Here is a 26,614-nt window from a genome sequence, read left to right as displayed (position 1 = left end):
GTCAGCATGACCGGTTTAGTTGGGCTCGCATGGGACTGTGTATTGTTATGTTTTGACCCACCTGATGCTGCCAGGTTCAGTGTGAGACTGTCCAGGAGCTTAATTATGCTCTAGTCCCGATCTGGGAGGAGATGCCCCAGGATGCCATCCATCGTCTCATTAGGCGCATGCCCCGATGCTGTAAAGCAAGCACTCAAGCATATAAGCCCCATACAAATGAATAGTTATGTCTATAACTTCTGTTCCCTGAAGGAGAGGAAAGAGGTACAACACATAAGTATGGGATATCACGCCCTCGCGTGTCTTGGCTGAAGAAACCTTTATTCACGCCTTTAAGGCAGATGACGTGTGATGACACGCGCACGGCCCCGCCTGCATATATAGCCGCTGTCATCACAGTCATCCCTCAGTTTGATAGCCGCTCTTCACCGAGCCAAACTGCTCAGTGGGGCCACCTTGTGTTGTACCTCATTTCTCTCCTTCAGGGAACAGAAGTTATAGACATAACTATTCGTTCCCTTTCAGTCGATTCACTCGGTACAACACATAAGTATAGGACATATATACATGCCCTGCAGAGCAGCCACCGAACCGGAATCGGACCACCACATCTTTAGTGAGTGGTAGACCCAGCGGAAAGGACAGCATGAGCCACCGAAGGGGCTGTAACGTCCAACCGATAAAACCGCACAAAAGTGTGCGGTGATGCCCAACTAGCTGCCGCACAAATATCAGCTACAGGCACCCCTTTAAAAAGAGCTCATGAGGTCGCCATCCCCCTGGTGGAATGAGCTCTCACCCCGTGGGGCAAAGCAAGACCTCTGGTGCCGTATGCCAGTGAGATAGCTTCTATAATCCAGTGGGACAGCCTCGGTTTCGACAGAGCTCTACCTCTATTTGGATTAGCGAAGCAGACAAACAGCTGGTCACTTAAACGCACATTCTGAGTGCGCTCAATGTAGGTGCGTAGCACATGCACTGGACAAAGAGAATGCATCCTCCTCTGCTCCTCAGATGCAAAAGGAGGGGAGCAAAAGCTCAGCAACTCAAACTCCATTGAGCTATAAAATGCAGGCATGATCTTGGGAAAATAGGCAGCATTTGGACGCAATACGACCTCGTGGCCATCAGGAGAGAACTGTGTGCAGGAGGGATGCACAGACAGCGCATGAAGGTCACCCACTCGCTTTGCCAAAGCGAGAAGTAATGCAGTCTTATATGAAAGAAATTTCATATCCACAGACTCAATGGGTTCAAACGGGGGCTACAAAGGGCCTCCAGCACCAAAGACAAGTCCCAAGCAGGGACACTGGACTTAAGCACGGGCCTCAGCCGGTGAACTCCTTTCAGAAAACGTATGGCGAGGGGATGTGCACCTAGTGTCACCCCGTCAAAGCCAATATGACAAGCAGATATAGCTGCTAAATAAACCTTAATTGTCGAAAATGAAAGGCCCTTATCCAGCAGCTCCTGCAGGAATGTCAAAACATCCACAATAGAGCACTGAAATGGGAGTGTGGCGGTCCTGGCACCATTGCTCGAAGGCTCGCCATTTGTAAGCGTACAAGCCTCTAGTAGATGAGGCCCTAGCGCTCTGAATTGTCGCTATCACACTAGGTGGCAAACCCTTAGCAATCAAGTTTAACCTCTCAGCAGGTAAGCATGAAGGCGCCACAGGTCTGGGCACGGATGAAACACTTCTGCACAAGCCTGAGAGGGGAGATCCCTGTGGAGAGGAAGCTGCCAAGGACTCGCTGCTAGCAGGCTGATTATCTCTGCATACCACGACCTTGTGGGCCACCAAGGGGCCACTAGAATCAGAGAGAGGGAATGCCGACGCGCTCTCTCTAGAACTGGAGATATAATTTCTACTGGGGGAAATGCATACAGGAGCACGTCTGGCCATTGGTGCGCTAGCGCATCCAAGCCCAAGGGTGCATCATGGTCAATTATGGAGAAGAACAGGGGGCAGTGAGTATTTACCCTGGAAGCAAAAATATCTATTTGCTTCCAGGGTATCTAGGTCCCAAATCTGAGCCACTATTAAAGGGTGTAACCTCTGTTCTCTCACCAGAGGACCCCCCCTGGAGAGAAGGTCCGGCCCCAGGTTTGGGTGGCCCGGGACATGGGTGGCTCTTAGAGATTAAACTGAGCGAGGCAGCGATGAAACGCGGCCACTCTGTGCTCCGACAAACGTGCGTGGCTGGAAAGCGCGGATTCAGCGAGGTGAAGAGCGTAAGAACTGAGGGATGACTGTGATGCTATATGTGCAGGCGGGGCCGTGCGCGTGTCATCACACGTCATCTGCCTTAAAGGCGTGAATAAAGGTTTCTTCAGCCAGGACACGCGAGGGCATGATATCCCATTCTTACGTGTTGTACCGAGTGAATCGACTGAAGGGGAACTACTGAATTCCATTTTGAGTTTTTGCAATCAGAGTTTGCGTTTTTTTTTATTTTTTATTATTATTATTATTTTTTTTTCCTAATTTATGTCACTTTGATTTTTAGAGTTGCTTTAAACTCAGCCCTCTATAAGATGATCATTTTTATTACCATCAAACGATGGCGCATCCTCTTATTTCTGACATCTTTACCAGTCCATATCAGTGTAAATATCCCAGCACAGGTTTTTTCCTCCTGAGGTCTGATGTGTTTTCAAAGTTTCTTTAATTTTTTTAGCAGTGTGAATTAAGATTATGTGATTTTAGCTTCTTTAGACATCCATAATAAGTTGATGTAACTCACTACTGTTTTTTTGAAAATATTTTTATTGAAAAAAAAACAACAGTACTTGCGGTTACCGAAATACAATCAACCCTTCTTCATTTTCCTAAGTAAATAAACTTATATAAAACAACGCATTCTAAAACACAGCCATCAAACATGTGAGAGGAATATAACAGTAACAGAAGTGCATTTAAACAGGCAATTCCTCTAGACTAGCAAAATAAGAGATAAAGGGTTGCCACTTGTGAAAAAATTTGGCTGTGCAACCTCTCAACGTATATTTAATTTTTCAAGTTTTAAAAAAAAAAACATGACATCTTTAAGCCACCGGGAAATAGTAGGATACTGAACAGACTTCCAATGCAACAATATTAGACGTCTCGCTAATAGGGATGTGAAAGCTATAATATCCTTTTGTGTGGAATCAAGTGTAAGTGAGCGAACAGGAATCCCAAATACAGCAATCAGAGGACAAGGATGAAGAGCTACCCCAAGAACAGTTGACATAATAGCAAAATACCCTGTCCAGAAACCTTGTAGCTCAGGACACAGAAAAAACATGTGGCTAAGGTGACAAGGAGAACGATGGCATTTATCGCATTTATTTTCCACTTCTGGATACAATTCAGAAAGTCTAGACTTAGAGAAATGCACCCTGTGTATGACCTTAGTAACTCACTACTGTTAAACATATCTTAATTTTCTGAGACAATAAATCTTCATATTTCTTTAAGTAAAAACCAGATTATAAAATTTAGTATCATACCAGTACCAGAGAGCTCTCTTTGCTGTAACAACCCAGTCTCACGACAGTTTATGAAATTGCCACAACATTTAATCTAGTGATTCATGTTCCGCATAACAAATTTCCAGTCTTATATTTGTGTCCTTGAACATGACTTTTCATCTGTCTCTTTTTATATGTACAAATTCATGTCCATAGACATGAAATGCTTTCCACTTTTAAAAGGCATTTGGAGGGTGGAGGTGGAGCAAATCATTTTGCCACCACTCACGAAGACCCAGGTTTGAGTGATGCACGTCACAGACGTTCGTTCGTATCACTCTAAAACACGCCAGTATTTAGCTTAGAAAAAAAAGATCAGGTTCCACTTCTTTTAAAGCTTTATTTTCTGGGTTGCCATGGTGACACCTACCCGCTTTCTCTGGACAAAATACCTGCTCCTGACATGAAATCTACTTCCTATTGAAATGCATTCCTTTCAAGCTGTCAGTGTTCACTGACACAAAAAACTCTCAAAACAAAACGTGACAGAAAGAAATGGACAGGTTTTTTTTTTTTTGGTTTTTGGTTTTTCCAGCCGCTTCATGTTTTGTTCTGAGACTGCAGGTTGTATCAGATTTTGCTTTTTGTTGTGGCCACTCCTTGATCACAAAGAAATGTTGCATTTTGATTTATTTCCAATGGTTTATTAAAAAAGAAATGTGCTTACTGTTTACGATGCTAATGATTAAATCAATATGAATTTCCACATTTAAACAGCGCCCATTTTGCCTCCGTTCACCTGGCACTTCTACTCTTCTGAGTGTTAAACTCAGAGATACACAAGATTTACCTACCGCACATATTTCCTTATCTGCCACGAAAATAATGGCGATTTAGGTCTGTTATCGTCACCAGTCTTGTAGTTGTTCATCAAGAGCAGCACACTGATTGCCGTTCAGATAGCTAGACTTGCCATGGTTCATTTAGGACTGTTAACATCTGTGTGTACCTTGAAACCACACTCGGTAAGACTTAACACGCAAGAGCTGTAGATCAACTTTACACATCTGTGCTCTGCTATTGCATTATTTATACTTGTTTGTAATCCAAACTGAAAGGTATCTAATATTTGCAGATCGTAATAGTTTGCATCCATTTTTTTCTCTTCTCTTTTTTTGTTATAATGCACTTAACACTGCGGTGTTCCCTCGAGTTTATGTTCCTGTGTACTTGTGGAGCCTGTTCAGACATGCAGAAGAGCAGCTCATCGTGCTTTCTGTGTACACTCTTTCTGCTGACTTGTTACTTTTGCAGCAACAACTTTCAAAGTCTTTCGTTCCGCTTGCAACACTGAACTGGAGCACTTAGCAGTCAGCTATTTCCCACTTTTCATTTCAGTGTTTGAGTGGGTTTCTTCCTCTCTTTATTTGACTTTTTTGTCCTTTAGTCTGTCCTTTCTGATCTTCCTCTTTTTCTTGTCTTTTTTAAATACAATGCTAAGTCACAGCTTGTGCTATCAAGCTGAAGAAGAGGACGATTTAAGTGACAAAAGTGAAAGCAACACACCAGTGCACTGAAGTCATTTGATAATAAATGATAGATTTCTCTCATGTGATTCACTTTTTCATAAGACTCTACTGATCACAACATGAGCACAATAGGATACCAAACCTGTTACTCTGAGGTTTCTTTAGATGCATCCTGTTTTACAGGCCTGTTTAAAAACATTTCAGGGCCTCACTGTTGTCCATAAATGCTGCAGCTTGAGTTTGTGACTGCTATTAGTGAGACGGCATAGATGGAAAAAACAAAAGTGACTAGCAACTTCCCCTGCCCTGGGTCACTGACTGCCTTTGAATTGCAGTGCCTGCTTGTTTATTGGGTTTCAGCTGAGAATGACTGGCATCCTGCCTCTTCCTGTACTGTTATATGTGCATGTGTGAACCCACCAAGAGTCCTAGAAACACGGGATGCATCCCAATTGAGGCCTTCGTCTGCAATTGCTTTCATCACGAGCGCTCACTTATCAGATAGGACAGGTTGAAATAAAGCTAATCAAAGGCCCATGAATGGATGAATGGATGTCTGAGCGCTTTTATGTGTTAGTGTGATCAAAACTACAGGTTAAAGGGAGGAGATGATAAGAGTGGGGGACACTACTGAAGTTCATCATGAGTTGCCAAGTTTTTCTGCTTCTGCAGCTTCCCTCCCATCTTTGATATTTCAGCGAGATTCCCTGCAGTTCACATGCTAGTGTCCCTCGCATTTCCATTTTTATAAATTTCCTCGGGGGGAGAAAGCCTTGTTTGTTTACTCCATGTTATAACTGGCTGTGTGCCATATTTCTCATTGCCCTCCACACTGTCCGTTTCTATTCCTGCTTGATTTGCGCCTTCCCCAATGCTGCAGAAGGTTTTTGTAACTGAGCCACATAACTATATTTAAATTTATGGCTCTCGATGATAAAATTATAGTCTTTAACAGAAGGCTTTGCCACAAGTCTGAAAACTCAAGCGGTTTAACAAATTCCAAACATTTTCTGCTGTTACAATAGTAGATGTGAAGAATTGTGCATCCTTTGCTGGAGGGTGAACTCTGTAAATGCTTGTATTTGTATGTGGATCACACAAGCATGTGAGGCTATTATAACTAACTAGGTCATTGTGATGAGACTACTGTTCATCTAAACTATATATAGTGCTAAAATGAAAATGATGAAGAGGCTGTTTTGTCTCTGTAGCCTGAATGCACAATGATTTTCCTCAGCAGACTAACAGAGAATTCTCCAAGCCCACTCATCCCTCTTTAATTCACTTACACAGTAAATTAGACTCTTGATACACTCTTAAAGGGAAGATCATGATGATAGAGGGGAAATGAAGTGCAGGTGATTCAGCAATTCATTACATTTTTGTAGAGTATTTTGTGATTCAAGTAAACATCTTTGTGTGGTGATTTCATGTGCACATGTGCAGCCTTTTTACTTTTATTAGTGATGATTATCTCATACTGTTTAGACATGAAAATGTAATCTATGAAGGTTATGTTTAATGCAGCATCACTTCATTCCTTAATCAGTCTTCAAGGGTAAATGTGGTGCCGTGAGAAACATCTGTTTTACGGGTAACTACCACAGTGGTGGTTTTGAGTACGTTGGCAGGTGTTTTGTGTGTCTGGATTCTCCGTGTGGTAGCATCCCCACTGTGCAAGATGAATCTTTACAGCTGTGTAGTTGAGATCAAAATGAAGGACTTGTTGGAAGACTTGCAGATTATCAGCTCAAGAAGTAGTGAATATAGTACTGCAGAAGTAGGAAGGTCAAGAAAATACCTGTGATGAGGCTGCTGTGATCCCATCGCCAGGGGATCTGTTTTTAACTCATCCAGGCACAGGACTGGCGAGCTTATGCCACAGTAAGTTCACAGGAATAGCTGGTAATCCTCTAGAATTAATCAAACTTGCATACCGTGATTACCTAATCAGGTCTGCACACAAACTGTGCTTGATGTCAAAGTCAGATTTGTTGTTTTATGGGTTATAAGCTATGAAACATTCTGGTTTTAATGTTATCCATTAATTAATGAACCCTGTAAATGATACTTTAAATCTCTAGTTTTCACATTCAGGTCTCTGTGAGCGAGTCTTGAGAAGTGAGCGTATGAAGCAGACCTTTTTTGTTACTGTATTCTGATCTTTTTTTAGAGTTAATGCATTTTGCAGTGCTGTTGGTTTGCAGTTTTTCTTATTTTTACCCATCACTAAGATTTTCAAGATCCAAGGCTGCTGATGGCTTTAACAGGCCTCAGTCTGGCTCTCTTTGTCGGTTTCTGGAAATTACCTTTTCTTCTTCCTCTTGGCTTTTCTTAAAGCTGTAGTAACAGCACTGTCACCACACTAGTAAAACCGTAAAGGGTTACTGCCATAGTCAGAGCAAAATACTGCCCTACACTGGAGCTCAGCTCAGGAGACCATAAGCAGAAGAATTTGAGTTTAGTTTGGTCATATTCGAGCACCGCAGCAGTCTTTATATACAAACCTTGGATCGTTAACGCAGACACTGGAGTCAAGATCAGGTTTCGTGTCATGTTTCATTCCACAAGCTCTCAGTTTCAGCCGTTTCCTACAGAGCTCTTTGCGTGTGTGTTGTGGAAAAAGTACAAGAAAATGCTGTACAGAGCTTTCGGTGTAAATGGGCTGTTTTGAAATGCTAACAAAATTGTGATTGTCAGTTTTTTCTTAGCCTATATAACTTTGAACTGTCTCAACAGTTGAGACGGTTCAAGCTTGTGCCATGAAGGGTCGCGGCACAGATGTGTGCAGTTGGATGTTTATTGTTCTATTGTGTCTGTGATGGTGTTACAAATATAGATATGGAAAACAACTTGGGCATTAATTAAATACCCGAAAAACCTGATCAAAAATTTTTTTTTCTAGCATGTTTGTGTAGGTAATACTTGTAGCCGAACACCACATCAGATGGTCTAGTTGCGTCATTTTTCTTAAGATAACCACTATGATTATAAAAACATAATAACGTTAATTATAAAAGGCCTTTAAACTTATCACAATTATCCACGTCTGCAGTGATTGTCATTGCAGACCTGTTGTTCCAGACCTGCAGCTTCAGTGTTTTCCGTTCTGTGATTTTAAGCTTCCTCCCTTCCTTGCTTCCTCCTCCACCCTCCTGCTGTGATGTGGGCTTTTCTTTCTCTGTTCCTTCCATTATCTAGTCTTCATAAAGTGTTCTTTATTAATTGACATGATCTGATGGCACATGAAAAGGAGCGCCCAGCTATGGAAACAGTTTCACTGTAACAACAACAACAACAACAGTGCTCGATTCTTACTGTAGCCAAATTATGGTGAGACATTACGAGCAGAAACTGTGTAAAGTCCATATATACTCACAGAAATGTGCAAAAAGGCTACTTAGTCAGACTTTATCTGTGCTAAATTAGAAACCTGTCACTGACAAGGGCTTCAGACTTAATCTGTTATAGTTTCTGTTGTTGTCTGAAAAGGCACTCATCTTATTGTCTCGCACCTTTTCCTCATTTTTCCTGTCAACAGTTACGTTTATGATGTTTTAATGACTTTTCCCCCCCTCTCTGTTTTCAGACTGCCAAAGGCTACATCCTTTTGTTTGATGTGCTTGGTGGAGGGGATGACAAGTACCTCTATGAGCCTGTCTATCCAAAGTGAGTGCGCCACACATTCAGACTACTTTTAAAGAGCTATCGAACCATTGTTTGATAAATGTGTTTAAGATCCCCATTAGTATCAAAGAGGGTTATAAACAGTGCGTGCTTGAAGACGAGCCTACCTTGTGATTGACATTTTGCTGCGGTTTAAGCAGCATCACTCCATTTGTGTCTTTGGGTACACAGAAAGAGGAACGGTGGGAATTTTGTGGGCTTGTCTACAGTCTGTTGACACAGAAAAGAAAAGGGAACAACAGCAACGCTCACAACAAATAGAAGGCGGGGAAAAAATTGAGATCAAAAGACACTCATGAGAAACACAAATGACCATCTGCACAACTGTGCTAGGTGTTTTAGGCAGATCCACCCCTCACTCTTCATAACAGGTTTGCAGTAACAGAAGTATGAGCCACACAGGCCTTAGAGACTGGTCACTAACCAAATCTGTATTCCCTGATTCGCTGTTGGCAAGTGGTTGCTGCCTGCTGCTGAGTGAAATCTGTAACAAAGATCACAAAAAATCTCCTTGTAATTGCTTTTGCGACTCATTTTTGTGGGGTTTCAATTAGGTGGTAGTACCTTGTACCAGGTAAAAACTACAATCGGAGAGCCTCTGCTTCAATGAAAAAGCTGTACCTTGCTGCTTCAAGCATCATGTTATAAAGGCCACAGCTGTGAGTTTAAAGGCAAACAGTTTGTGTTTCAGGTTTCTTCACAGTTTCACTTTTGTTTAGCAAGTCGTTGGAGTGGGTTTTTTTGTTTGTTTTTTTAAGGCATGTCAGTGTCTTCCATGCAAACTAGGCGCTACCAAATCAGTCACAAGGACATTATCAGTACATCATCATATACAGTGGGGCAAAAAAGTATTTAGTCAGCCACCGATTGTGCAAGTTCCCCCACCTAAAATGATGACAGAGGTCAGTAATTTGCACCAGAGGTACACTTCAACTGTGAGAGACAGAATGTGAAAAACAAATCCATGAATCCACATGGTAGGATTTGTAAAGAATTTATTCATAAATCAGGGTGGAAAATAAGTATTTGGTCAATAACAAAAATACAACTGAATACTTTGTAACATAACCTTTGTTGGCAATAACAGAGGTCAAACGTTTACTATAGGTCTTTACCAGGTTTGCACACACAGTAGCTGGTATTTTGGCCCATTCCTCCATGCAGATCTTCTCGAGAGCAGTGATGTTTTGGGGCTGTCGCCGAGCAACACGGACTTTCAACTCCCGCCACAGATTTTCTATGGGGTTGAGGTCTGGAGACTGGCTAGGCCACTCCAGGACTTTCAAATGCTTCTTACGGAGCCACTCCTTTGTTGCCCGGGCGGTGTGTTTTGGATCATTGTCATGTTGGAAGACCCAGCCTTGTTTCATCTTCAAAGTTCTCACTGATGGAAGGAGGTTTTGGCTCAAAATCTCACGATACATGGCCCCATTCATTCTGTCCTTAACACGGATCAGTCGTCCTGTCCCCTTGGCAGAAAAACAGCCCCATAGCATGATGTTTCCACCCCCATGCTTCACAGTAGGTATGGTGTTCTTGGGATGCAACTCAGTATTCTTCTTCCTCCAAACACGACGAGTTGAGTTTATACCAAAAAGTTCTACTTTGGTTTCATCTGACCACATGACATTCTCCCAATCCTCTGCTGTATCATCCATGTGCTCTCTGGCAAACTTCAGACGGGCCTGGACATGCACTGGCTTCAGCAGCGGAACACGTCTGGCACTGCGGGATTTGATTCCCTGCCGTTGTAGTGTGTTACTGATGGTGACCTTTGTTACTTTGGTCCCAGCTCTCTGCAGGTCATTCACCAGGTCCCCCCGTGTGGTTCTGGGATCTTTGCTCACCGTTCTCATGATCATTTTGACCCCACGGGATGAGATCTTGCGTGGAGCCCCAGATCGAGGGAGATTATCAGTGGTCTTGTATGTCTTCCATTTTCTGATGATTGCTCCCACAGTTGATTTTTTCACACCAAGCTGCTTGCCTATTGTAGATTCACTCTTCCCAGTCTGGTGCAGGTCTACAATACTTTTCCTGGTGTCCTTCGAAAGCTCTTTGGTCTTGGCCATGGCGGAGTTTGGAGTCTGACTGTTTGAGGCTGTGGACAGGTGTCTTTTATACAGATGATGAGTTCAAACTGGTGCCATTCATACAGGTAACGAGTGGGGGACAGAAAAGCTTCTTACAGAAGACGTTACAGGTCTGTGAGAGCCAGAGATTTTCCTTGTTTGAGGTGACCAAATACTTATTTTCCACCCTGATTTACGAATAAATTCTTTACAAATCCTACCATGTGGATTCATGGATTTTTTTTTCACATTCTGTCTCTCACAGTTGAAGTGTACCTCTGGTGCAAATTACTGACCTCTGTCATCATTTTAAGTGGGGGAACTTGCACAATCGGTGGCTGACTAAATACTTTTTTGCCCCACTGTACCTCTGTGTGACCAGCAAGTACCCTCCTGCAACCACTCTGCAACTGGTTGAGAAATACACTGTGTAAGCTGGTGTTTACCAGGAGGACACTAACCTTTCTCTTGATTTTACAGTCGGTACTTTCATCCTTTATATACATATGCAGTGATTAGTTGAACAGGGCCCAGATTGCACTGGTTACCTCTTCTGTCAGTGATGTTTGCCTCGCTAAACTGCTGTGTCTCCATCACCTGTGTCTACATATACAGTCAACCATAAGAGAGAGAACAGGAAACGCTGCCTTGAAGTAAAACTCTTAACTTATTCACTCTGGCAACTGCAGTTGCCAGTTTAATCTTTTACTGTGTCTGTGATGCAGACTTTGACAGTGAAAGGTGGTTATGTAATGTTATGGGTGTGGTATCATTATGACTATCAACATGTGTGGGGGGAGGAAAGCAGTAGCAGGTATACAGGTGCAGTTTACTAGTAAACACTCTGTTTGCTCATGATTGCATTTGCGTCATTAGAGCAGGCGGTGAAATTATAGCTGCAGTTTCTCCATTACCTCCATAGCTGATCCTCGGAGGATTAGAAATATTCAGAGCACATTCAGATTTTTCATTTATTTCTTTTTTGCAGCATTTAGCTTTTTATAACTGAAAAAAAACACGTTTTCCTTTTTCTTTCTTTTTTTGCCATGAAGTGTTGATTAATAGGACCGTAAGATAATTTAAACATTCAAAATCTAAAACACAATAAAATATCCATGAAGTTTAGCAAAGTGAATACTTTTCCGTCTGCTTAGGGATGTTTGCTCTCTTCTCTTGCTAATTCTCCCATGTTTGTTCACCATATAAAGCATTTGTTTGATTGAAATGCGGCTCAAAGCGTGTACTTCACATTCCTTTAGAGCACACCAGCAGCGTTTGAGCAAGTTAGGACATATTCAGTGTTCATTGTCAGCTCTGTGACTTTGCAATTTTAGCATTTCACTGGGTTTACTTTCACGTAACTGGGAGTAAAATGTGTGTTTGGAATGATGTGGTTGCACAGAGGAAGCCCTCGTGTGAAGGTGACCCCTGGTTTTAAGGAGGAGCAATGTGCACCCGCTCTCTCTCTGGAGATGAAGAAGCCTGTGGATCTGGAGGCCCCCATCACCAGGTAGGTGCTCTCTCATACATACTTTCTTTCTGTTGTGTCTACCTGTCTGCCTCAGCCTCACACAGGCATCAGCTCACTCCCTCTCGGTCTTTGATGTGTCATCAAGCTCACATTTACACAGGCAAATTCTCCTGCACAAACACACACACTCAAGGTTTACTCACACTCTGTCTCCATTCAAGCACTCACTGTAAACTCTCAACAATGTTTATGGCCACCCCTTGAGCTTAGCTTCATCATTATCTGTTTATGTTTCCATGTAAATAACTCTTTCTTGAACCTACAAATATTTACCTGGGTATAAATGTTCTTGTTACTTTCAAAACAGTGATTTAAAACGTCGTAAATTAAACACAGGCAGGATAGCTTCCATAAAACCTGCACAACAGAATCAGAATCACTGTTGTTCTGTGTGAGCGCTAACTATAGTGTTGGATTTGAAACATTTTAAAGATTTAAGCTGTGCACAAATGCTTCTCAGGTAGTTTATCAGCAGCTATTTAAAGATTAAAACATTTTTTTAACAAATGTAGCTCTTTGTCAGCCATTTGGCTCACGGTAATGGCTCGAAAACATCTCTTCCTCTGATGGAAAGACAGTGTTGGCAGTGAGAGACAGCTCAGGTGCAAAGAGAAGCTAAAGTCCTCTGATGTGGATTTTTAACGGCAGAGGCCCACAGAGAGGAAATGCATGAATTGGCAAAAATGAATGAGAGGGAGGAGTGAGTGACAGATGAGCTAACTGATTAAAGCAAAGAAGACATAATTAATTCAAATCAGACTCTTGTTTTCTGGATAGTTTGTATTCAGATCATCACAGGGTGTTTTAAAGATGCAAATTGTCTGATGAGAATCCATCATTAGCTTTTTTGGTTTGTTTTTTCCATTATAGGTTTGTTGACTGTGCTTTCTCTCCAGATGTAACGTTTCTGTTTTGCCTGTTGCATTTTAACGAGTGTGAACTGTTTTTATTCCATTAATTAGGTCTTTAATTATGTCAGACAACCTGAAGTTCATTTAAATGGCTCAAACTCATTTGTAAAAATTAGGCAAATAGGGCTTGTAAATTTTTTTTATTTTTTACATGTTTATATCAGTGTGAAGACGGATCCATTTCCAGTCATTGTACTCTGTGTTAGCCTCGAATAACAGGGACAATTACCTAATGACCTCACTATATTTGTAGAAAAACAAATGTAAATCTTTCACGTTTAAAATGTTAAAGTCTAATCAATAAATCATCAGGACTTTGTGATGCAATGAATAAATTAAGAAAACAATCAACAAATTAATTGATTAAAAAGTGTGACTGAATTTACACTATACAGTGAAAGTTCAGTGACCAAAGCACATGATTTCATCAATGTTACTGTAAAAGCTTTTAGTATATATTAATGAAATGGCCAGCACGTTTAGAGTACTGGGCAAAACTCTTGGGGGAAATGGGTGCTGTGATTGTTTAAAACAAGTACAAAAATGTGGTTTGTAGAGTTCTCCTCAGACTGTATGTCAGTATTTGGTGTGACCTCCTTTATTCTTCAACGTAGTCTGAACTCTCTTAGTCAAGCTTTCTTGTAATTTCTTTAAGTTGTCTTCAGGAATAGTTCTCCAGGCTTCTTGAAGGACATTCAAATCTCTTCGTTGGATGTTGGCTGCCTTTTTGTTCTGTTCTCTGTCAAGATGACCTGACACTACTTCAGTAATCTTAAGGTCTGGGCTCTGGGGAGGCCGACCTATGACTTAGAATGATCCACAGTGTGGTTTTTTTTTTTGTTTGTTTTTTCCATTTAAGTATGTTTTTACATATGAACAGTTGCTAATCAGAAGCATTCCAGATGGCAATTGCATGGTGGATCAATATCTGATGGTATTTTTATTCTTCTATCAATTTAGACTAAATCTCCAACAGCACTGACTGAAATGCAGCCCCAAACCATGACTGTAGATGCACTCTCTCCTGACCTCATCTGTAAATATTGGTGATGATCTGAACCAAAAAATTTCAAATTAGGATTAATCACCCAAAAAAGACCTGGTGCCATTCATTTTCAGTTCATGTCCAGTTCTTGTGTAACTTGGCATACTTCAGCCTTTCTTCCTGTTTCTCTTCCTTAAGAATGTTTTCCTGGTAACCACCCATTTCCAATGAGGCTTCAGTGAACAGTAGATGGACCAACCAAAGGGCACGTTCTGCAAACCACTTCAAGATATGCCAACTTTGCGGTTAATGGCGCTTGCAAATGCTCTTGTTGGTGGAAAAATGAGATTTTATGCGTGTCAACGTGTTAAAATCGAAAATGAGTTCTTTGCTCAGTTGTTTGTGGAGAAACAACACTGGTTTATCCTTTCAGTTAGAGGCCATTTATGCTTAAATGATAGGTCAGTGTTGAGCGGCTTAATGAACAACAACAAATAAAGAAACATTCCTGTAAAACTGATCAGGTAAGGAGTGGACTGAAAATGAGTGAAAAAGCAGCCAATGTAAAAAGAAGAACTTTGATCTTCAGAAATCGCAGAGAAATATTGCTCAAGACTATTTTCCAAAATGTATAGTTAGTGTAGCTCCCTGGACACGCAAAGTGAGGGGAGGCACTAGAACGATGGAGCCAGTCTAATACAATTGCTTTCTGCTCTATGGTGGTTTGAGTTTTGTGTTGTTTTAGTTTCTGTCTTTGTTCCAGCTATAACCCACATGTCCTGGAGCTTGACGTGTTTGACGTTTAATGAGTGACAAGAACTTTTACTGTTTCGTTTTGTCCGCCTTTTTGGTTTTGTTTGTATTGTTCCGTGTTCATCTGCCATTTCTCCTCCGCTGTCTGTGCTCGACAGAGATTACGGGGTAGTCATCTGAATTAGAGCGCTCTGTTGGCATTTCACAGGCACAGCTTGATTGTGCAGGAGATGAGTGGGTGTCTCCTGCTGCGTGAAGCTGCAGTAAAAGACGTTGCCTCCTCCACAGTGTCAGTCCACTGTGCTTAAAGCCTTTGCTTCCCTTCATTTTTCCACTTGCTCACTCTCGGCTGTTGTCGTCGTGCCTTCCTCTGTGTTAAACCTCTTACCCCTTTTTTATTTTTTTTTATTTTTAGGATACAATGAAGTACTTTACCCACACAAACACACTGTTGTTTGTTCTCTTGTGTGTTAAAAGATAGGGAGACTTGGCACTAGCAGCTACATGGCCTCATCACAGCTGCCCAGTAAAACTTTCAGTCTTCACACGGGGCACAGCTGGATGATGAATAGCCCACTGTTTTCTGTCTTGTTATGTTGTTTCTACCCTGCCTACCTAGCTCCCCCCGCTTTCTTTTACTAACTTCTTTTTTTTTCCCCTGTTCCTTTGATTAATATTTACTTTTTTAAAAAACTTCTTCCCACTAGCCTGCAGTCCCTCCAGGAGGATTTGCTGGTGTGTACCGCAGACGGTTATCTCCATGTGCTGCATTGGGATGGGCTCGGCAGCAATGGACGCAAGGCCATCTGCCTTACTACAATCCCCTTCTCATTGGACCTGCAGTCTGCTCGAGGTTAAAAGATCAATGCACTCTGCTCAAATACAACAGAGTAACATTAAAACAAAATCAGCCTACAGTAGCTTTTCAGCCGGGAAAATGTTATCTTATAAAAGAAGTTCTCCCTCCCTGTGTATTTAGGTGGCCCTTCTCTGGACCTGGAGGGGGTTCATATCTGCTGTATGGAGTACTGTGTGACCCTGGATGGCTTTGCTGTCGTACTGAGTGACGGACGCCTGGGCTTTATCACCCCACTGAGCAACACCATCACTGCAGACGTAAGGATGCTCACAGACACGCACTGGTCACGTTAAAGCACACAGACGGTCAAAACAGTTGAATTAGTCATTTTCCACAACGGCGTAATAATCGTAGTCGAGACATTGTGCGCAGTTGGCCCTTTGTTTATGTGCAGTACACAGCAGGAGGCGGTTTGTGTCAGATCTGTTCTCACTGCTCAAACTATGTTTGGTTTAAGCGAGGGTGCTGCAGGCCGGCCACATGCCATCCAGCCGTCCGCAGTGAATTCTTGAATAATTACCTGCTCTATTTTCACATGGGCAAAATCACATTACACAGACCTTATAGTAGGGAGCTGGCAGCGTAAGGGCCATTAAATGTCCAAGACGACAGAGTCAGACCTTTGCTTTCTCACATAGCGTTCCACTCAGAAATGCTCAAGGCTGCAGTGCATGTGTGAAAACTGCTGTTGTTATGGCATTAAATAGCCAATTTATTATTACAGGACACCTGACACCACGATGATAGGAACACTATAAGCCCTATTTCATGCAGCCAAATCACTAACAGCATAATGATTTCTCTGTTTCGTGAAGATAACCATGCTTTTTATTCTGCAAATCAATTGAGTGCTCTGGTTGGCTTTTAGTAGACTAGAACAGCTTGTTTCAGGGTATAAAGTTCAGAATTTCTTCTTCTTCTTTTTTTTTTTTTTTTTTGTAGTTTTGCTTCTGTAGCTTTTCAATCAGACAGTCACTATGTGATTGAAGTGCACACTTTCAGCTTCAATTCAAAGGGTTTTACGAAACCTTTATATTGACTATTTAGCAATTATGGCCATTTTTTATACACATTTACACATTCGAGTTTATTGGACAAACTAGCGTAATTTTAAATAGAGGTTGTGTTATTACTTGGATGAAAATCATTTTCAGTCAATGACTGCCTAAAGTCTCGAAAACATGGACATAGAAAGTGTTGTTTGCTCCCTGGAGATGCTCTGCTTGGCCTTTTCTGCAGTCACCTTCAGGTGTTTGTGAAGCTCCCTGCGTTCAGTTTTATCTTCAGTAACTGAAAAGCTGCTATACTCGAGTGAGATCAGGTGACAGACTTGGCCATTGAAGAATATCCCATTTCTTTGCCTTAACTTTTACAATATTCTTTGGGTCATTATCCATGTGCACTGTGAAGCTTTGTCTGTTTTGCAGCATTTGGCTGAATCTGAGCAGAGAGTATAGCCATGTACACTTCAGAGTTCTTCCTGCTACTTCTATAAACCGTTACATCATCAATAAATAGTGAGCCCGCTCCACTGGCTCCCATACATGCTGTAACACTGTAGCCACCACATTTAAAATGATGTGAGCTGATGGATCACCATCTCACACTCTTCTCTCCTTTGTCTGCTTTGTTTTGAATAAGAACCTGGTTTAAAAACTGCTTTTCACTAATTTTGAACAAATGCAAAATTTCTGTGAAACTCTTTGAATTAAAGCTTAAAATCTGCACTTTAATCACATATTGATTGTGGTGGTGATGTACAGAGGCAAAGCCACAAAAAGTGTCTGATTATGGACCTAATTTGTTTGTGTGGAAAGTTTTGAATACCATTTATTTTTTATCATTTTAGTTATTTATTTATTTATTTTCCAAGATATACATTTTTAATAGTGGCAGGAATTGGTCCCTTCCTGATTTACTGTCAGAAACTCCGATATACTTGCTTTTTCACCATGCAGGAGATGCACAGCAGTACTTCCAGAGAGCAATTATGCACACTAATAATGCAACATGTTCAAGTACACACAAAGCCAGAACAAAATGTTATTAATAATATTGCGGTAATGACTCAGTTACAGAGCTTGCGGCTTTTAGTGTTCTTGGCACGGTGAAGACCGAAATGACCATCAGGAAAAACATTTTCTTGCATCTCAGTTTACAGTTAATATTTTGGCTGGAAAATAGACAGTGGGTGTTGATTTTTAACATCAAGACATAAATGTCAGATACAAATTGTGACCAATCGAGTGATGATGTGCTTTACTCTCAGATTTGTTATCTTTTCTTTTTTTGACCGTCTGCATCATTTTACTGTTACCTGTTATTCAAGAAGGCTTCTTGTGTTTGTCCAGCAGTTGCAGGGTGTCTGGGCAGCGGATGTGACTGATGGCACCTGTGTGGCTGTCAACAACAAGTACAGGCTGATGGCCTTTGGCTGCGCCAGGTACATGTCTCTGCAAACGTCTCCCTCTCTCGCCGTCTCCCTACATCGTTTACAGGGCAGTGCTGGAAAGCGATCTTGGGTGTGTTTGTTGAATGTGTGTGTGTGTGTGTGGTACAGAGAGGTTGTTGTCAGTGTGGTGTGTGTGTGTGTCCAGTGTGAGAATCTGTCAGTTTGTGTTTGCTGAGGCTAAGTAGTGTGTACTCGTCAGGAACTCCTCACGCAGAGCAATAACGCCAGGTTGGCAGGAATTTCTCTCCATGCTGCTTCCTTTCCCCCTTCACCATGTTTCGGACACTATTTTCTACACTGTTTTGTACTATATTTTTCAAAACATTGGAAATGTATAAAGTACAAATGTTTTACTAAAGTCTTCACATATTTGAAAACAAGCTTAAGCAAAATATCGGCAGGGAGCAACTGCAGACATCCGATTTTTAAGCATCTGTGTTTAATGGCATTCACATACAGTACAGATGCTGAGCTTGTGTTGCTGTTTTAATTGTTTTCATGTATGTTTGTCTCATGTTAACGTGCAAAGAGATGCACAAACATGCTGGGGGAAGCTCACAGCACAGAATTGTAGCTAGGCCGTGACGTTTCATGCAGTTCCTCTCATCTTACACAGCATGTTACGCTGGTTGAAATGCGTGTGTTGTCATTGCAGCGGCTCGGTGCTGGTGTACATGATCGACACCACAACAGGGTCGATGCAGCTCTCCCACAAACTGGAGCTCACTCCAAAACACTACCCAGGTATCCTCATTTTACCCTCAATTCTTGTGTCTTGCTTTTTTTTTACTCCTTTTTCATCTTAGCTTAGCTCCACTTAGCATCCTTTTACAGGTTGTAATGTACATTCCTTCAGCTTTTTGTCTTTCTCTTTGTGTATCTGATATCCTGCATCACTTTTGTTGGATTTGTGGTCCAAAGCCATAGCTCACCCTAGTGGCTGAACTGCCTTATAGACCCATGGCTGTTTAAACAATGAAAATGGCTGGTGTCTTCCTCTTGCTTTGTAGTTAAGAGCTTAGCGTAAAGACACCTTACTTTAAACTCCCGCAGAGTTTGAGGCAAGGTGTGTCATGCAATTCTCCTCCTCTTTAATTAAATAGCAGCTCCTGTAATATTATCCCAGTTGCATCACATTCTACAAACTAAGCCCTCATTAGGTTACCATTAGGTAATATCATTCTGATTTTATATAAATGTTTTTATCTACGAGAGCCAAATGTGGCACAGTTTTACCTGCAGTGGCCTTTCTGCACATTCAGTCGACTGTCATTACATGTTTGTTAAAATCCCAGTGAATCTAGAAAAGCACAAAGTGTTTGTGCAGATGCCATTCACAGATTTTGCTCGTCATTATGTATAAAAATGAAAACACAACAGAACTTGGTGCATAAATAAAATAGAAAAAGAAAAAGTCCAATACAACAGTAAAACAGAAGTGTTGTAATTTCTGTGCACTCTTTGCCTTTTCAGACATCTACAACAAGACGGGCCCTGTCAAACTAATCTGCTGGTCACCTGACTGCAGCGTTGTCATGGTTACGTGGGAGTGCGGCGGCCTGTCGCTGTGGAGCGTCTTCGGAGCTCACCTCATCTGCACTCTGGGAGAGGACTTCATGTGAGTGAAGGCACAGATGCGGCCCTGCTACATTCATACAGCGTGTTCGTTTGTAATGATTTTTGTGTGTTTGCTCCCTTTAGACATCGATCTGATGGTACCAAGAAAGACCCCCTTAAAATCAGCTCTATGGTATGTAGACATTTGTTTTAAGAGTGAAAAAATCAAAATAAAAGTCTTTATTTGTGATAGAGGTGAAAACTTTTTTTGTATGCTGAATCTTGCACTTTGCCCCTTTCTAGAGCTGGGGTGCAGAAGGCTACCACCTATGGGTGCTCCCTCACAAACAGGAGAGGAGAAGACAAGAGGAGCAGGAGCAGGATGTGGAGATGGTTGCACCTCCTAACTCCAGCGCTTTGCAGGCTGGCATACTGCAGTTCCACTTCATTAAGAGCGCCCTCACAGTCAACCCCTGCACGGTGAGAAGATGCACGGTGCTGATGGAAGCATCACCGCACACACGCGCCATGCCCTGCATTTATGCTCGGTTTGCTCCTTTCTTGGCTGTTGCAGAGTAACCAGGAGCAGGTGTTACTCCACGGTGAAGACCGCCTCTACCTGACCTGCGGTGACCCCACACAGATCCATAGCAACTCTGACACACACCCACACACACACTTACACCCGCGCGACGGCAGCCCGCTGCACCCGCCCCCCAACCCCGACTCCTCTCTCTCTCAGGGACTCAGCACTTTACTGGGACACAAGCACTGGCACGTGGTCCAGGTAAGGATGTGCTTCCTCCTGCTGCTCTGCAAACTTCCTGTATGTCATTATCAAGAATAAGTTAGTGCACAGAGACTGCAGTCATTTCTGGATTATGGATTATGAAAGACAGACGCAAATAAACTGAGTAGCTTGGAGTGGCCTGTGTGTGTCAGTAAATCTAAAATTTAGCTCATTGTCATTTCATTTTTTTAAAATTGAATTTTATTTGTCCTCTAGATTCACAGCACATACCTAGAGAGCAACTGGCCTATACGGGTAAGTGTGTGTGTGTGTGTGTGTTTGACTTTAATGTTGATCTCAGTGATGTTTGATAAATAAATGCATGCATTCAGTTTTTATTAAGCAAGCTTGTTTTACATGCAGAAGAAGATAAATGTGAAGTATAGTCCTCTTTTTATGTGGAAAGTTTTGGCTTGGTTGCCTCTGGCCTCCAAAGCTCATTTTTATATGATGTAAAGCTCTATAAACAAGCTCAACTTAACTTTAAAAAAATGTCATCACACTGGTAGCAAAACCAGTGAGAGCTGTTTTTAGTTTTATGGAGTTGCTCGTTTTCTGTGTCAACACTTGAAATTGGTGTTTGGTGTATCTTACCGACGTCTGTGTATGTTTGTAAAGTTTGCAGCCATAGACACAGCAGGCCAGTGCATGGCTGTAGCAGGGAGGCGAGGCTTTGCACACTACTCCTTGTTTACAAGGAAATGGAAGTTGTTTGGGAATATCACTCAGGTATGTTGACACCTTAATAGATGACTTTGGTGCAGCGATCAATAGGTGGTCAATGACGGAAAAACCTCATCTGAGCTCTAAGATACTTTTATTTTGTCCACACGTTGAAAATACTGCCACTGTAACAAAGACACATGTGCCAGGAATAACTTGTAACTTCATTTTTTTTTTGTGAATATGAATACACACCTAGCCATGCAGTCTGCCTTCACAAGCATTTGTGAGAGAATGGGTCGTCCTAAATAGTTCACTGAATTTCAGTGTGGGGCTGTAATAGGATGCCACTGATGTAATAAGCCAGTTTGTGACATTTCCTCCAACGCGCATATCCACAGTAAGTGGTGTTACTGAAAGGTGGAAGCATTTAGGAACCACAGCAACTCAACCACAAAGTGACAGACCACATGAAGTCATAGAGCAGGGTCGCTAAGTGCTGCCTAGACGCATAGTGTGTAAAAGCCACTCTGCTCACTCAATAACTGCAGAGCTGCAAACCTCCTCTGACATTAACATCAGCACAAAAACTGTGTGTCAGGAGCTTCACAGTGTGGGTTTCCAGATCCAGACAGCTTCTATAAGTGTGTTTATTGGTGCTTCAGTACTTTTGTCCATATATTGTTTGTGCGTATGTGCGTGGAGAAAGCTATTCCATGCAAAAGCTCTAAAAATGCAGTTGAAAATAAAATTAGAATAACAGTCTGTTTAAAAAATGAATTTGTGCACAAAAGTGTTTTTGTTGGACAGTACCTGATAAATGTGTTGTTGCTTTTTTCTGCAGGAGCAGAACATGACAGTCACAGGAGGTCTGGCTTGGTGGAATGACTTTGTGGTGGTGGCCTGTTACAATTTTATAGACCAGCAGGAGCAGGTGAGACTGAAGCACCACCTATAATACCACCATGTCAAAAATCCCTTTGGTTTTTTTTGTCTGATCTAATGCCTGTCTTTAATTTTGATGTCTCCGTCTGTGGTCTCTCTGTAGTTGAGACTCTATCAACGCTCATCCAACCTGGACAATGCCTTTGCTTCAGTTACTAAGCTACATTCTGACACTCTGCTGCTCAATGTCTTCAGAGACATGGTCATACTCTTCAGAGCCGACTGCTCCATCTGTCTTTATAGTATAGAGAGGAAGAACGACAGGTGGGCTTCTATACACACACGAATCCAGTCTTTACATCACAAATTAACCGTTTCCGGAGAAGAACGTCATCTGTTGGTGTTACGGTGGGCAGGTTTTATCAGTTTTTGTGCCAGTGACCGTTATGGATGGAGGGCCTTATGTTGTTGGGTCCTGCTTTCAGCTGTTCATTCATCACTTTTCATGAAGGTTATATATCTGGAACGCCTTGAGAATTCCCACAGATTTGATACGTCGGTTTATTTGGATTTCAGAATTTGTTTGGAATACAGTGGTCAGAGTCAAGGTTGCTCGGCTCTTATTCAGGAAATTATATGCGAGTCTTAACAAAATTTTAGAAAAATGTCAAATATGATGAAAATTATTCTTACAAATGAAACAAAAAACTATAATGAATGATTCTTGAGATGTTGCTTTCCTGTGACCACTTCATGACTGCCGGCCTTGAACTGGTTAAACAGAAAAATCCTTTTAACGTGAAGCTGTCACAGTAGAAAATGTAGAATCGTTGTATGGTTTTCAGCTCTTTTCTTTGCATTCTTGGATTATTTTCTTTCCCGTGCATTAGTCTTCTTTCATTAAGCTCCTGATTATTATTATCATTCCAGTCCAAACCCGACAGCCAGTGTGGAGCTGCTGCAGGAGGTGTCGATGTCCCGTTACATCCCTCATCCAGCCCTTGTGGTGTCTGTCACTCTCACGTCTGTGCGCACCGAGACTGGCATCACATTAAAAGCCCCGCAGCAGGTAGTGCAGGAACACAGTAGCATACAGCAACCGCCGATCTGTAACTACAGGTGTTTTAATAATGCCTCGTGTGTGTGTGTGTGTGTGTGTGTGTGTCAGGCCTGCATGGCAGAGAGCATTATGTTAAATCTGGCTGGCCAGTTGATCATGCTACAGCGGGACCGTTCAGGACCGCAAGTGCGAGAGAAAGACACGGCTGCTGTCAACAAGAAGCTGGTGAGTTCACACTGATATCTTTGCATGCAAAATGTTCTAATAATACTGATGTCCGTGCAAACAGAAATCAGACCTCACACCACTAAAACTGAATTTTAAATTTTAGGCATCCGCTCATAACAGCTTTGCTTTTTTTTTTCCCCACTAGCTCCCATTTTGTCCCCCTGTCGTGTTGGCCCAGTGTGTGGAGAATGTTTGGACCACCTGTCGATCCAACAAGAAAAAGCGCCATCTGCTGGAGGCTCTTTGGTTGTCCTGTGGAGAAGCGGGCATGAAAGTGTGGCTGCCACTTTTCCCCCGAGACCATCGCAAACCCCACTCCTTCCTCTCCAGACGCATAATGCTGCCCTTCCACATCAACATCTACCCTTTGGCCGTGCTGTTCGAGGATGCCCTCGTACTGGGGGCAACCAATGAGACTGTGCTCTACGACGGGATGCAGGGATCCTCAGAGCCACTGGAGGCACTGTTTCCCTACTGCACAGTAGAGAGGACCTCACAGATCTACCTCCACCACATACTGAGACAGCTGCTGGTTCGCAACCTGGGTGAACAGGTACTTGGAGCAGCCTGGCTCAACATATCTGCTTATTTTTATAAGGGTTTTGCTTTGCTTGGAGTAGTTTTGACTACATTCTTTGTAAGCGATAACACAGGTCCATACTGTAATCACATTAGCCTCGTAATGTTCTTACCCTGAGCAAAAAGAACCTCGAAATCCAAGTCCGAAGAAACTGAGATACTTGTCGCCAAAGAGGAAGCCAGAAAAGAAATGAGGCTTCCAGCACTGCATTTTTAAGAGCACATAAGGCAATTTAAGATGAGATATTTGATACTGGAATACTTTTAAATGAAAAGGTTAAACCCTACTTTTTTTCCGTTTGCAATTTTGTTTAGGAAAACTTTAAATAAAGACCAAAAGGCACTGATCACGATGATGATCAGGGCATGATGATGACAAAGCTCTGAGAAACTTTCTTTTCAAATTTGTATGAATTTGTTTGAATTACCAAGAAATTCAGGTATGAAAATATTGATAGTGTGTGCGATGTTAGTATATGAGAGAATTTATTCCTTTCTTTACTGTTTCCTTTCAAGGCTTTGATGCTGGCTCAGTCATGTGCCTCCCTCCCCTACTTCCCCCATGTCATGGAGCTGATGGTTCATGTAGTGCTGGAAGAAGAGGCAACGTCGCGGGAGCCCATACCCGACCCGCTGCTTCCCACCGTTGCAAAGTTCATCACAGAGTTCCCCCTGTTCCTCCAGACCATCGTCCACTGCGCCAGGAAGACAGAGTACGCCCTGTGGAACTACCTGTTTGCAGCCGTGGGAAACCCCAAAGATCTGTTTGAGGAGTGTCTCATGGCTCAGGATCTGGACACAGCGGCCTCCTATTTGATTATACTGCAGGTAACGAGCGGAGTCAACAGCTCATATTACCATATTCTACATTCCCCACTTCAGTTAACTTTATAATGGCAGAGATTATTTGCATTTTCACCCTTGAAAATCTTTGGAAAAGAGTCTCATTTATTTTTCCAAGATCCTTAAAAAGATCCTCAAAGTCTCAGGCGTTCCTCTTTTTCTCCTCCTCCATAAAGAATATGGAGGTTCCAGCAGTGAGCAGACAGCACGCCACTCTTCTCTTCAACACGGCTCTCGAGCAGGGCAAGTGGGACCTTTGCCGGCACATGATCAGATTCCTCAAAGCCATTGGTTCAGGGGAGATGGAGACTCCGCCCCCAACACCCACTACTCAGGTGAGGAGCTGAAAATGTTACAGTGACTGTCAGTCTGGCTTCAAGCAAGGGCACCAACCTCGTACGGTTTTATCTTTATTCTGTCTTAAATTCACTGACTGTCCTTTAATGATCTTTTATTGTCTCTTCCTGTTTTATTTATTTGTTTTATTCTGTGTTATTGCACAGCTCTTTCTGACTACATGCCCATGAAAAGCACTTTTTATAAACTTTAAACTGGTAACCTTCAAACGTGTTTCTGTGTTCAGGAACCCAGCTCAACTGGAGGTTTCGAGTTCTTTAGAAATCGCAGCATCAGCTTGTCTCAGTCGGCCGACTCGGTCACCGCAGGAAAGTTCAACCTGCAGAAGACCTTCAGTATGCCTTCTGGATCTTCTGCTAAAGGGTACCTGCACATTATTTTGCATAAAAGTGGACACTAGTACTGCAGTTTGTTCAGAATGTGCTCTGCTCATCTAACTATTCCTGTCTTTTCCCTCTGTTGCATCCTCCCGCCAGTCGGGATGTGGAGTGTGCAGAGAACATGTATATCGACATGATGCTGTGGCGCCATGCCCGTCACCTCCTGGAGCAGGTGCGCCTTCGTGATCTGGGATGCTTTTCCGCTCAGCTGGGCTTCGAACTCATCGGCTGGTTATGTCGCGAGCGAAACCGCGTGGCCCGAGTTGATGATTTTGTATTGGCGCTGAAGAAGCTCCATAAGGACTTCCTCTGGCCGTTCCCTGTCATTCCTGTGGGAAACCTCAGCTCACCACTGAAGAATGGACGGTGCCGTACAGGTGAGTGAAGAACAGGAAGGTTTACAGAGAAATCAATTATTACTTTAAATATTTAAAGGTGATGGTTGAATAGCCATCCAGTATGGTGCCCCAGTTTGCATACTACTGACAATTTAATCCTTACATGCCATCACTGGCTTCATCGCTGTAATTCTTGCTGTTTTTCGTTGTTGTTTTCAGTGCTGAGCCCACGGTTGTTGAAGTCACAGTCAGCAGACAGCCTGCTGAACAACGACATGGACACGGCACCGCCTCCGACAGCTCCTGACAACCACACCTGGATGGACGGGCTTGAGCAGAGACCCAAAGACATGGACACAGCCTCTTCTGCTCACTCGAACCAGCACTCACCACAGACTCATGAGGCCTTCCTGTCACTGCTCACCAACAAAGGTAATACAACTTTAACAGTTATTCCCTTCTTTTGTTTTCATCCGCTTAAGCTGAACTTCATCTTTCACTCACTGCGCTTTCTAGTCGAGGAGTACAGCATCGGCTCGGCCACAGACCTCACAGAGACCAGCTCAGTGGTGGATGGCGACTGGACAATGGTGGACGAGAACTCGTCCACTTTGAGCCTGAGTCAGGCCGAGCTGGAGCACATCTCCATGGAGCTGGCCAACAAAGGCCCGCACAAGTCCCAGGTGCAGCTCAGGTGGG

General features: G+C 42.5%; 1 protein-coding gene across 2 annotated transcripts in view; it reads left to right on the top strand.

The window, feature by feature from the left end:
* The window catches only part of ric1 (RIC1 homolog, RAB6A GEF complex partner 1), a 45,389-nt gene that overhangs the window by 14,890 nt on the left and 3,885 nt on the right, over positions 1-26,614 (top strand). Inside the window, exons 3-25 of one of the 2 annotated variants that reach the window (XM_086300770.1) lie at positions 8,575-8,654; positions 12,147-12,254; positions 15,632-15,777; positions 15,904-16,040; positions 18,138-18,226; positions 18,891-18,979; positions 19,709-19,853; positions 19,937-19,985; positions 20,096-20,272; positions 20,367-20,579; positions 20,799-20,837; positions 21,201-21,311; positions 22,090-22,179; positions 22,294-22,454; positions 23,061-23,199; positions 23,299-23,415; positions 23,564-23,971; positions 24,514-24,825; positions 25,017-25,175; positions 25,424-25,560; positions 25,674-25,954; positions 26,135-26,347; positions 26,432-26,609. In XM_086300770.1, the coding sequence (XP_086156896.1) occupies positions 8,575-8,654; positions 12,147-12,254; positions 15,632-15,777; positions 15,904-16,040; positions 18,138-18,226; positions 18,891-18,979; positions 19,709-19,853; positions 19,937-19,985; positions 20,096-20,272; positions 20,367-20,579; positions 20,799-20,837; positions 21,201-21,311; positions 22,090-22,179; positions 22,294-22,454; positions 23,061-23,199; positions 23,299-23,415; positions 23,564-23,971; positions 24,514-24,825; positions 25,017-25,175; positions 25,424-25,560; positions 25,674-25,954; positions 26,135-26,347; positions 26,432-26,609 (3,578 nt within the window). Of the gene's footprint in view, positions 1-8,574; positions 8,655-12,146; positions 12,255-15,631; positions 15,778-15,903; positions 16,041-18,134; positions 18,227-18,890; positions 18,980-19,708; positions 19,854-19,936; positions 19,986-20,095; positions 20,273-20,366; positions 20,580-20,798; positions 20,838-21,200; positions 21,312-22,089; positions 22,180-22,293; positions 22,455-23,060; positions 23,200-23,298; positions 23,416-23,563; positions 23,972-24,513; positions 24,826-25,016; positions 25,176-25,423; positions 25,561-25,673; positions 25,955-26,134; positions 26,348-26,431; positions 26,610-26,614 lie in introns of both variants that reach the window. The other variant, XM_086300769.1, reaches the window with a different exon arrangement.

The sequence above is a fragment of the Aulonocara sp. 'chitande type north' Nkhata Bay genome, linkage group LG7, assembly GCF_057382095.1.
Source record: "Aulonocara sp. 'chitande type north' Nkhata Bay isolate Kocher_YH1m ecotype deep benthic linkage group LG7, A_spYH_male_GT1.1, whole genome shotgun sequence".
Lineage (NCBI taxonomy): Eukaryota > Metazoa > Chordata > Actinopteri > Cichliformes > Cichlidae > Aulonocara > Aulonocara sp. 'chitande type north' Nkhata Bay.
Note: the sequence above shows the minus strand (reverse complement) of the source record. Positions and strands in the feature narration are given on the sequence as shown.